The sequence below is a fragment of the Marmota marmota genome, unplaced genomic scaffold (assembly GCF_001458135.2).
Source record: "Marmota marmota marmota unplaced genomic scaffold, marMar, whole genome shotgun sequence".
Lineage (NCBI taxonomy): Eukaryota > Metazoa > Chordata > Mammalia > Rodentia > Sciuridae > Marmota > Marmota marmota.
The window spans coordinates 31,982,161-31,995,117 of NW_025999982.1; the positions used below are offsets into that span (position 1 = coordinate 31,982,161).

The 12,957-nt window shown below is 37.0% G+C and overlaps 1 protein-coding gene across 6 annotated transcripts in view; it reads left to right on the forward strand.

Annotated features, from left to right (window-relative positions):
* Window positions 1–12,957, forward strand: part of Col19a1 (collagen type XIX alpha 1 chain) — a 319,421-nt gene that overhangs the window by 265,224 nt on the left and 41,240 nt on the right. For all 6 annotated transcript variants that reach the window (XM_048805612.1, XM_048805613.1, XM_048805614.1 and 3 more), the window contains 7 exons: window positions 225–278; window positions 1,514–1,567; window positions 3,881–3,925; window positions 5,832–5,882; window positions 5,958–6,002; window positions 6,409–6,435; window positions 9,983–10,036. In XM_048805612.1, coding sequence (XP_048661569.1) covers window positions 225–278; window positions 1,514–1,567; window positions 3,881–3,925; window positions 5,832–5,882; window positions 5,958–6,002; window positions 6,409–6,435; window positions 9,983–10,036 — 330 coding nt within the window. The remainder of the gene's footprint in view (window positions 1–224; window positions 279–1,513; window positions 1,568–3,880; window positions 3,926–5,831; window positions 5,883–5,957; window positions 6,003–6,408; window positions 6,436–9,982; window positions 10,037–12,957) is intronic.

The window sequence follows — 12,957 nt, forward strand, 5'->3', positions numbered from 1 at the left end:
CTTTGTAAGATCAAAAAAGCTTGATGAATCACTGAATAGGTAAAAGTATGTCTGTCACAAATTCCATGTCCTAGCATCTTAGTCCACCATCTTTACTCTTTGAAAATTAATATTCATACAGAATATGTACCATGGTTCCTGTTTAATTTTCAATAATAAAAACATTTGGTTAACTAAAATGCTTTGTTCCCTGTAATAGATTTTATGGTATAAATCTCTTTTAGGGTCTTCAAGGAATTCCAGGCATTCCAGGTGCTTTGGGCCCTACTGGACCCCCTGTAAGTACTTGCTAAAAACTTTTCTACTCATGGCTCATACCTGTTGAAATGATACAAGATGAATTAATATTCCTCATTGTTTCTTGTTTTCGGTGCTTGCATGTAGATTGTCCAGTCATTGCCTAGAAAAGTGGAGTTATCCAATATCTCAGATTTTCATTTAGTATTTCTTAAGGCTGGTCAGCATCCTGGAGAATTGTCATCAGAACTCTACCAGACCAGAAAGCAGGCTGAGATTAAGCTTCTGTTTGCAATAGAAAGGTGATATAAAAGAGCATTCTATTTTTTAGTTATTTTTTTGGCACTAACCTTGAGAAGAGACATTCAGAGGGCTACATAGCTGAGAATTAACATCTAAAAGAAAATATGGGCCAAGAATTTATCAGTTTTACTTTTATACCTCTATGTGAATTTAGAAATCTTCTATGGTAGTCAGGATTTTCACTGCCTCTCAAACACACAAACATGTTTATTGTGCTATGGGCCCCTACTTCCTTAGAGCAGAATCTCTTCCCACCTACCAAACCCAACCTCATACTCTTCTACTTCTCTCTTTCAGTTCTAGAGTTGCCAAATTAAAGACAGGACACGCAGTTTCATTTGAATTTCAGAGAAATAAAACTTTTAGTTTGTCACAAATAATGTATTTTAATTTGTTAAATCTAACTACCCAGTTCATGTCTCAACTTCTCTCTCTTCCTTTCTTAGAGTTCCTTTACAGTTAGAATCTTGACCATAAAACTAGGAATGTCATCATATTCACTAACTTAATGTTTTGAATCACAGGTTTGCCATAATTCAATCATTTTGCCTTCACCAAAAATTTTACTTTTTCACTGGTAAAATGCAGATCACATAACTCTATATGCACGTTGTTAATTCTGCCCTGTCTTGGAGTATTTAAAATGTTGATCGATCATTTAGAAAGGCATAATGTTATGTAAATTGCCATTTAAACAGCAAGACTAGATTCTTAAATGTATCAAAAGGTTCCAATTAAGGTCATTAAATGTGGTTGGCCAAGGTGAAAAAGCGACCACAAATACAAATTTTACCCTTCCAAGGGCTTATCAGTGGGATACAGCTGCTCTATCAGCCTGAAGAAATATAAGCTTGTAGAACTGATTTAATTAGGATCAAATGACCTTCAAAATGTGTAAGTTTTAGCAATCAACTTCCAATACCTTTTGGCCATTTAGTTGTTTCTATAACAAACTTAGTTTTCTGTTTTACAGGGCTTAGTGGGAAGAACTGGACATCCTGGTCCCATGGGAGCAAAGGGTGACAAGGTATGGAGGAAAAGCCTTTCTTACCATTAAAATTGGTATTAGGGCAAGATGAGACAGTTTATTGAGAGATCCATAAAATCCAGAGACGAATTGATGAAGGGGAGTGGCTATTCTTATAATGGACTTGGAAGGACATCAGTCTAAAAAGTGGTCTGAACACAAGAGAGGAGTTCCGAGGAGAAAAGATAAATAGAGCATGGGTGCCATTTGGAAAAGTCCAAGCTAGATACAGAGACCCAGGGAATAGATGAGGTTGTTTGTACGGGGGAGTTCCAGTAACAGTTGATCCAGGTTTCTATAACAAAATACTATAAATTGGGTAGTTCATAAACAACATCTATTTCTCAGTTTCAGAAGCTGAAAACTGAAACCAAGGTACTGGCAGATCTTGTGGCTACTAGGATTTGTTTTCTTATATGGATGGCACCTTCCAGCTGTGTCCTCACATAGTTCAAGAGTAACCGAGTTCTCTTGGGCTTCTTTCAGAAAGTTATGAATCCTATTCAAGGAGGGTTCCATGCTTGTAACCTTATTACCCCCAGAGTCTCCACCTCCTAATACATTACCCTGAAGATTCATTCTATAAGTTTTGGGGGCACACAAACATTCAGGCTCTATCAGGACCAAGACTCCAGACACCTGGATGGCAATCAGTACAAAAATTCCAAAAACCAAAGGCCTTGATGAGAGAGTCTGGAAGTTATGTCCCTAGAGAGTCACAGGAGAAGCTCACTAAGGAACTTTCCTGGAAAGGCCAGTAATTGGGCAAATGTGTTGCTGTGGTCAGAAGGGAAGACTAGCAATAGAGGCATCCCACACAGGAAGACTTCTCAGGTTTACCTCGTTTAGGATCTAAATTGGCCCTACAGTGTTGGTCTAGATCAGCAAATGAGTGAAATAATGCTACCTATTCAGGCTGGGGAAATAAGTGTCTTCCACCTACTTAGATCCCTAAGCAAAATGAAATATAATGGCATCAAGGAGCAAAAGAATTCCAGTGAAAGGGAACAATGTGCTTATCCTAGTCTCAGCACTTTTTTTCTGTAATATCACGAGCAGCTTGCCCAATGCCATCAGCCTTTTTTCTCTGTTCTCTATGGAAATTATTCAGTCATAGACTTGCCTTTGAAGTTAATGGGAATTCCACTCTGAGATGGGCTTAGGGGCACAAGAATGAATGAAAATATGACTTTTGATTGTGTCCGACAGGGAAAAGCCTTTTCAATAGGCACATATTTTTCCTTGTTGACCTGTGAGAACTATGACGTAATTCTCCAAAGAACACAGTCAGCAGTCAGCTGAATGTGACATATCTTAGGGAAAGAGCCACCATCAAAGCAGTGTGGGAAAAGATACGCTTGTTCTTTTTCACACATTCTCAGGCAGATACAAAAACTTTTATTGATAAGCATACAAATTTTGTGATTCTTTTGACATTAGAAAATGGGTAAAGAAATCAAATTTTGAAAATGAACTAAAATCTCTCAAATTCCTGGGCTTTCTATTTTATGCTCTGGTTTCATTTTTAATTATTTCTTGCCATTCCCCTTGAAATAGAAGGATTTAAAAGATTTTATGAGGCCACTATTCTAAAACCAATGTGCAGTTATAGGAACAATTGGTTAAAGACCAAAGAGACAATAACTGCTTACTATGGACCAATAAGTACTCCGTTTTATCAAAAGTGAAATCCAAGTTTCAACTTGAATCCGGTTTTTTCAAATTTCATTTTCAGTTAGACTTCTCTTGAGTCTGTTCAAATTGTATGGACCATTTCCCTTAAACAGTGTTAAACCACCATCACTTCTGTTCAGTAAGACACATCTGACTTGGTTATAAAGTTTGATATGAACCTAGGAAATGGAAGAAGTTCCTTTTCCTGCAGGCATAACAAGGGTTATGATTTTCTAATTTGTATAAATTATGTAGATGGTGCCTCTGGCTTCCAAAAGATGCAGGTGGTAGAGGTAAGGCTCAAAATGAGGGCTAATCCAGCGAGCCACAATCTCAGAGCTATAGGAACCTTGCTGTGCTCCTGTGCACAAGGGAGGAGAGATTTCTCCCAGCTTCCCTGGAAGCCAAAGGGCAGGATCAGATGGTTTATCTGGTTTCATAGTGAGTATCTGGCTGGGTGTGGTGTAAGAATGAGTTTTTCCTGGTTTAAGGAGAAACCAAACTGAGTAAACTGTAAAGCTGAAACAAAGTGACAAATCCTATTGATTTCAGATGATGGCTCTCTGAGAAAGCAGTCTGGTTTATAAACTGGGGTAAGAATGTCTAAGCTGTTGATTTTCATCTGTGTATCCCTTGCAGGGCAGTGAGGGACCCCCTGGGAAGCCTGGACCACCTGGACCACCTGTGAGTTGTTTCAGGTTTAAAACTTAACATCCATGTGTTTACTTGTGACTTATCATTCAGAGGTCAGACATATAGATGCTCTCAAAGATAAAGTCTTCTGTGTTTTATATATACATATAAATGATAGCCAGTGTCGCATTGGGAATCCAGTTTCTCCTGCCTTTGGCTCAGCCCTAATGTGCAGTACTCAGATTTGTGTATGATGAGAGGGAACCAGAGCATGTACCCTCCCTCTGCAGTTCCCTCCTGAGAAACCATGAGAGAGTCATTTTACCTCAGTGATCCTTGTTCACAGAAAATAAAGGGGATTTAAAAAAGAGATCCCTTCTGGCAACGCAAGTTGGTATACCAAAAAAGAAAAAAAAAATTATGCTATATGTGTTCATCCCCACCCATGTTGTCTGAGATGCAGGGAATTTCTATTTCTATAGCTCCTGGTGAACATAATGTACAAGAACCATCCACGTTTTGATGCTGGTGATTGAGACAGATGTTAAGGCGTCAGGTGCCTGTGGAGAGGAGAGGGGCCTCTCTCGCCATGGCAAGTCTGCCCCCGTGTGGGTCCATGCTCAAATCGCAGCAGAGCTGAGGTTCAGGCGAATGTTCTTTTCCACTCTTCCTCATAGGAATAATTTAAGCAGCAAACATCCAGAGAAAGCACAGAACCCGACTGTGACTTTCTGAAAACAACAAGGATATGTTATTTTTTGTGCAGTTTTTATGCTTTGCATAGATGAAATTGGCACTGCTTTTAAAAACCTGTTCATCTTTGTTATACTTTTCCTTGACAAAGAAGCAAGAATATTTGGAGTTCAAATTCTAAAATATACTCCCTCAGTGGAAGAACAGGTCCTCTTCCCCATTCTAAATATGAGCTCATGAAAGGGACTCATAATTTTATAATGGGCTTAAGAAGTCTTACTCTTCACTCTGAATTCTCTTTCAAGACAGATTCAATTTATCTGGGAAACTTCCTTTGGAAATCTCAGTAGCCTCAATCTCTTCAGGACATGGCATTCTCAAGTACAGCATACATTCAACAGTTGTCAAATAAATAAGAAAACAAAAATAGATGTAGAATTTTCTTCTACCACTGTTGTTTAAGATGCATGCAAATTGTATTCACCAAGCATCCCTGCCCACCATTATTCAAAAACAATGAAATAAGAAAAATTGCAAAAATGTTGATTATTGATCCTATGAAAACTTTTTAGAAGGGTAAAAGATCCTGAAATTTTCAAATGCAAAATTTTTCTAAGTGCTAAATTGTGTGATTTTTCAAAACAGAATGAGTTCTCTAAGTGTTGATGACTTAGGGAATTTATAGTCTCGTCAATTTTTTTTTTTTTTTTGGTAGTTCCTCTAACCCATGGTTCTAAAGAATACGTTTATAGAAACATCCACACAGGCTTGTGAATAACATCTTCCCATTTACCTTAATTTTCTATTTGGTATGAAGAGACTGGAAAAAAATTACTTTCCAGTAGCCAAATTGTTCCCTATCCACATCTTCATCAGTGCTACCGCTTTATAGCCCGCAGGTCAACAGGCTGTAAACAGTTAGTGTAAATTGGCAATTCAGAAACTGAATTTTAATGAGCAAATAATATTTTCCTCTGAATGCATTAGTGTCTCATCTGTCAACCATGAACATTATTCAAACCCCAACTGAAAGCGTCTGTGCTCCAGGTGTAGTTCTCACTCCTTTTCATTGCTTTCCCTACATTTGCTTTGGGAAAGCCAAAAGTGGAAACATTGTATTTTACTTATAATACTAAACTTACTCACTAAAATAAGAAAAATTTTTAAACTAAAAAATATAGTAGGGATAGTACCATTTGGTAAAATGATAAGATGTAGAAATGCTAAGTATTAAAGTAATCCTGTTTTCCATTTCTTTCCAAAGGGTGTACCATTCAATGAAGGAAATGGCATGAGCAGTTTATATAAAATCCAGGTATTTACCTATGGAATTATTTTTAAATCATTTTTTAGTTACAGGTTGCTATAATTTTTTTATTTTTTCCTAAAGGGTGGCGTGAACGTTCCTAGTTATCCAGGGCCACCTGGTCCCCCTGTAAGTATAACCATTTATCATCTAGCACATTTTAGCTGAACTGCCATATTAGAGAGAAACAGACTAATATGCATGTTACAATATGACTTGTTTTTACACTGGGAAGAAATAAGTGAAGCCAATTACTATAAAATTGAAAAATGTACATGGCCAAAATAACAAAAACTATCATGTAGCATAATTGTATTGTTTTTCATTGTAAATCTAAAAACTAAATGTCTAAGCAATAATTTTCACAGGAGTCCCATCAAGTTGCTTAATCTTTCAAATCCAATCTGTAGCAAAAGTAAAAGCTTTTACAAATATCCTTACATGTATTAAAAACAAATTGAGCCAAAATGTTTAATGACTGAAACAAAATTACAGAATATTATTTAAAAAATGACTTTCTATGTTTTTCTTGAAGGGCCCAAAAGGCGATCCTGGCCCAGCGGTATGTATGTTTCCATGTTTTGTGTCACTTAGAAAAGAGGTTTTTGTTAACATTTGACAGAAGTGCATCAAACAAAGATGGCCTGTCTTCTAACGTATTCATCAATTAACATGTCAGAGGCAACAAGAAGAAACGCCAGCATGTGTCTTTTTTTTTTTTTAAGATGCATTAGTCCAGATGTTGTCACTGCCCTTGAGGTTCATCTCTTTCCATCAGTGTGTTTTAAAAATCATCCGGTGATTTAGACACATATAAAGCTCTTGATAAATGGAACATTTTCTTCTAATAGCCCTCTTTTGATGATTGATTCAGTTTTAAGTAAGTTATAGAAATACTTACTGAAGAGAAATTCCTTAATACATCTGACATCTCCCCAACCAAAAAAAAAAAAAATAGTGGGGGGGGCTGTTTGTTTTGACTGTCTTAGGCAATTATTCTGCTGAAAATGTATGCTGTCATAAACCCACTTATTAGGTGGAACAGATCAGGAGGTTAACACTCAGCAAGGAAGGAGATCTTGTCCTCCAGCCACCCAAAGGATGATAATTGTTCTCAGCATCTTTCTCAACCATGAAGTCTCACTGTAAAAGTCCTGCCAAATTCAATTAGATTCCCTTTAATCCTTGGCATTTTTTCTTGTCATGTCCTTTTCAAGCATATGTTTCGTCCTTCATGTTGCATTTGTATATCCTTTTAACCTTTGGGTATAAACTTGAAACTCTAATGTACCTAAACCTGAAATAAACTTCCAAGTCATTTTCATGTCAAAAAAATCTAAGGCCTTGTTATTAATAGCACAATGTGATAAAGCTGTGAATTTTAAACCAGCAAAGGACAAGCAATAAAATAATTTTTGTACATCTAAATATATTTTCAAAGGAGATGCATTAAAAAGCTTATATTTCATTATTAGGCAATATAAATTGAAAACCAATTTATTTCCTCTGAAAACATTATTTCAACTAATTAGTATATTCTGTACCCCAAATTTGTAATGTAGAAGTTTCTTTTGTTTGGCTATTCATGCTTCCTTCATTTGTAACTTTGTTTTTTTACCAAATATTTCATTTATTCTTTTTTAAAATAATTTTTTTAGTTGTAGTTGGACACAATTCCTTTATTTTATTTATTTATTTTTATGTGGTGCTGAGGATTGAACCAAGCACCTCATGTATGCAAGGCAAGCCTTACACCACTGAGCCACAACCCCAGCCCCTCATTCATTCCCTTTTGAATTATCTTTCATCATATTGATGAAAGTTTCCTCCTAGTCTTTACCTTTCATACTCACACACAGAACAGTGCCTTTGAGAAAGATAGGTGTACTTAGACTTCTTGCCGATTTTTTTGGAGCGTACTTTCAAGTTTCTTGCAGAATAAGGTGAGAAAGTTTAGATGTTATAATAAAGGATAAGTTATAATTTGCTTGCATTACAATGTGGCTGGCACAGAAATGAAGATGTATTTGAGTAGAATTTGAAGAGACTAGTTTTTTAGTTTCTTAGCTGAAACAAAAGGTAATGAATAAAAACTAATTTCCTGCTTTTAGAGATGTGAATTGCATAAAGCACAAAAACAAATATAGAACCACAAACTTAAATAAATGCTGTGTAAATATTCAGGCTTATCCTGGGGGAGGGAGGGGACCAGATTCCCCTTTCAGGGCCTGTATCAGCCTCACTTTGTCGCTCTTGCAATCTCCTACCACTTGGCCTGGATGGAGAAATAATACCTCACATAAGCCAGTAGCAGGAAAATTATAGGTCAGAGATAGAAAATTGCCCTCTTGAGATGGGCAGGTGAAAATGTACTCTTTCAGGCTCCTGTAAGTCCCATGATGATATATCTGCACCACTATTTCTAATTGGCTCAGTAAGCCCTTACGAAGGAAAATTACCTTTAATTGAATTTGTCTTCTGAGGTAAACCATTTCATTCCTTCGGTGTTCAATTGATAAAAGAAAAAAAGTGATCAAAGGACTGTAGAGAATGTAAACAAAGAGAATCAAAGAGTATATTTCATTTGTCAATAACCCAAGGCTTTCTTTACAGAGGTTTATACAGAATAGAATCTGAGCATCTTCTTAATCTATTTTTCTGATTGACAGGTTACATATCAGTGAGCATTTAAAAGGATTTCTGAAGCATAAAAAGTACCAAGCTATGCTCACTTATTTAGTATTCTGGATTAAGTATAATATCATAATAATGGAAGTTAGAGCCTTGGTAATACTTTTGAAGATTAGAACTATGTGTAAAAAAAATACATTTACAGAGAATAAAATTTGGTAGCTTGCTTTTCCGTGTGATTATATTTAAAGCATCCAGTGTCCTAAAATATAATTGCAGTTAACATTAATTTATTAACAAGAAGTCATCAAACAGCTCCCCCAAATTACCTCAATTAAAAAGTCCCAATATTTAGTCCCAATATTTCAAAATCAACCATAGTTGATAAATGGATGGAACCGGGAAACATTAGGCTAAGTGAAATAAGCCAGACTCAAAGTCAAGGGGGGGAGCAGTGGGAGGATCCCATGAAAATAGAAGGGAGATCAGAGAAGTAGAAGAAGAGTATTGAAGGGGAGGAAGAAGGGATGGAAAAAGGGAGGAATGGTGAAATGAATCTGACTAAATTATGCTCTGTACACATGAATATACTGTGAATTTCACCTTTATGTACATCTATTAAAGCACTAATTTAAAAAAACTATAAATAAATAGAAGGAAAACCAGCAGAATAGAGGAAGTGGAAAGGGTGGGGGAGGAAGGGATCGAAAGTAGAAGCAATGAGGGCTGAAGTGGAGCAAATTATATCCCATGTATGTGCGATTATGTAAAAATGAACCCCAGGACTATGCATAATTATAACGCACTAACAGAAACATTTTAAAAATTAACCACAGCTTTCCCAAATGTTTCAAAGGCCTACAGGTTCCAGTTAACCTGGGTCAGTACACTAGAACAAGTAAAAAGGTTTTGTATGTTTGTAGAAAATGCTTTCCCATCCCCTTTCAATGACACATTGATTTGAGCAGTGACTTTTAAAATCATTGGAGAGGCTGCTCCTGGGGCCATCGTCTTAAGCATTCACATGTCCAGCTTCAGAGAATACTAAGAATGACAAACTGCTTTGAGAGCTTCATCTTCATCCACTCTTAAAAAGTTTTATTCTCTGGCAATCCATCAGCCCCAGCACCTCAAATTGGCAAACGTTATTGAAGTCCAACTTTTCATTCTAATTCTTATTGAAATTAGAGTTATTCTGACTAAGAATCTAATCAGAATAAATCCCTCTAGACAGAAAAATAATCAAAATAAACTCAAACCTCTCTGGAGAATAGCTTTTATTCTCAAACTATTTTTGGACACAAAATGCAACAATACATTGCTTTAGATAGAGCAAGCCATTTACTTGCTAAATTACACATCAGTGTTGAGGTGGTTAGGCAGCATTAGAGAGGGTAAGCGAAAAAGATTTTTGTTTTTGAAACCAGTGCTTAAAATCCTGCTGATCATTGCTCCTGCATTATGTTTGTGTTTAACAGGGAGAGCCTGGTGCAATGGGGTTGCCAGGACTAGAAGGATTTCCAGGTGTAAAGGTAAGCACAGAAGTTAGAAATGTGTTCATTCAACATTCAAAAATGTTTACTGATGATAACCTACTTTTATACCAGAAACTCTTTTAGATTTGGGGAGATGTAAGAGAACAAAACAAAAACTCATGTTCTCATGGAATGTATGTTATAGTAAAGTGTTGGATACAGAAACTAAAGGATAAACACCATTGTCAAGTGCTATGGAAAAGGAAAAAGTGGACCAACCTAAGGAAGCTCTAGAATGCTTGAAAAGTGGGGTTGGAGTTTGTGATTGAATAGTGTGTCTCAGAGGCAAGATCTGAGCAAAGACTTGAGGAAGCAAAGGAGAGGTAGCCAAGTCCCTCAAGTATAAAGGAAGAATGTTCAAGGACTAAGAGTATGTAGCTCAGTGGTAGAATACTTGCCTAGCATGTGAAAGGCCCTAGATTAGATCCTCAGCACCAAGCAAGAAAAAAAAGTTCCAGAAAGAGGAAACAGAAGGTCTAAAGGCTCTAAGACATGAAATTCCCTGCTACATTCAAAGAGATCAGGAGAGTGGTAGAAGATGAGGTCAGAGAGGTGGGGGCAGAAGTAAGGAGTGGATTGATTCATCATGTAGAACAGTGATAATTAAAGTGTGGCCACTAGAGGACCAGTGCCAGTCTGCAGACTCTTGGTTGTGGGTTTATTGCCAATTAAGTACAGAAATTTAGAGTAAGCCTATAAAACTTGTCTAATAATGTCTAAAATTATCTAGCAAACATGTGATCGATGGATTTATCCTGGGAACTATGATGTATTAGAAAACAATAAACCACTCCTTCACCTAGGTAGTTTGAGAAGCATTAATAAAGACACTTCTATCAAGACTTTATCTTTCACCCTGAGTAAAATGTAGAGCTTTTGGTGGTTTCTGAGAGTGACAGAACCTGCAGTTGAGTACTGTGGGGGAAACAGGGAAGCCAGGTAGGAATTGATGTCAGCTCAGGTGAGAGCAGAATCAGTGGAGGTGGTGAGAAATGTCTGGATTCCAGATGTATCTTGAAGTAAGAGCCAACAGGATTTTCTGATTGATTAGCTGTGAGTAGGAGCAAATAAAGAGGAATCAAGAAATAATCCATATGTCATAGCCTGAGTAAACTGGTATGATGGGAAGATTATCCACTGAAATGGTAAAGCTATAAGCAGAACCCACTTGAAGTGGTTGAGGACAACTGGGAGTTTAATTTTAGACATGAGGTCAAATGTGAAGATGCCTACTAGTCAGCAAAGCAGAGGTAAAACAGAGAGCTCCTGGATGTCCTCATTCTAAAAGTAGAACCTATCCCTGTCCAGCTCGATACCAAACAAGCTGACTTTTCTGACTAGCACAACATAGCTAAATCTACATATGTCTATCACATGGCTTTCGTTTCTATAAATTGTCAACCACCACTTCTGCTGATGGGCAGCCAAAACTGGCTAGCCAGTTAACAGAGTATTGAGTACACAATATGATACAGTATGGAGTGTGGAAAAGAAAGTTTAAGTGGAGATATAAAGCTGACTGTTCCAAAAAATACTATCTTAATGCCAGGAGACTGAATAATATCACCAAGAGAATGACATATTTTTTGAAAAAGAGAAGAGATCAAGAACTAAACCCTGAAGTTCTCTAACATTAAAAGGTTCCAGAAAAATAGAAGAATGAGGAATGGAGACTAAGAGGTGATGGAGAGACAGGAGGAAAACTTGTTCTGGAAGCGAAAAGAAAATAGTCAAAGAGAAAGAGTCACCTGTCTCAAATACTGCAGATAGATCAAGTAGGAAGGTCAAGATTTGTCTTCTGGATCTAGCAATGTAGAGGTCACAGATGTCCTTGACCAGAGAAATCATGGTAGAAGCAAATGCTGGATTTTAATGGATTTAAGAGAATGATTAAATAGAGAGACAGTTAGTACAATACAAACAATGCTCAAGGAGCTTTGCTGCAAAAGAAAGCAAATGGGCCAGAGGATTCCAGAGGAAGTAGGGTCAGGATTTATTATATGAATTTTAAAGACTACAAAAATACTAGAATACTTGTATGCTAAAGGAATGATCCAGTAGAAAGGTGGACAACAGGGCCAATGATATAGGACCAAGGGATGAGAATTGCTGGAATAACATCTTTAAATAGCTAAGAGGGAAGGGGACCTAGTACATAAATGGAGAGGTTAGTTAATATCTATGGTAACAGGTGGGAAAGCAGCATACAGGAAGGCAGGTGCTGATGTGTAGGAAGATATATTGGTTGGAGTCTATATATAAAAATATTTTTTTCCAATTGCTTAAATTTTCTCAGAGATGGAAGAAGCAAGATCAAATATGAGAGTAAAATAGGGAAAAGAGGTTGGAGATTTAAAGGGAAAACCCACTAGGGGGAAAGAAGGGGAGGGAGGAGAAAGTGATTCAGAGACCACAGAAGTGTGATGACTGGGCAGCCCCAGGGGCCCTACTGAGGTTCCTGTATATGAAGTGAAGTGAGGCCAAGTAATTGAGATTATGTGCTTCTTTAGCCATGGGGTAGAGAAGTTGGATTTAGATAGTGTTCTGGTTTTGAAAAATGAGTAGTAGCAACAAGAATAGAATAAGAAAGTTAATGGTATACAAGAGAGAGGTTATGCAAATGACCATGGAGTTTAAACTAGGCAAAGGCCATTCATGGAGTGAAGGACAATGAAAAATTTGTACCATTAATGGGTTATAGGTCTGGGGTTTAGGGTACTCAGGGCAGTGAGTTATGATAGAAAATAGTGGCCCAAAGTTGGAATGAATGAAATTAAGGATCTAGAGGGCTGCGGACATTTTTATTGGCAAGGTCTTCAAATGTATCTATGAGAATATGAAGCAAGATTACTAGAGAGTGATTCAAAGAAATGTGAAATTGGAACATTGGAAGAGGAGTCCTCTTAACATTAATCTTT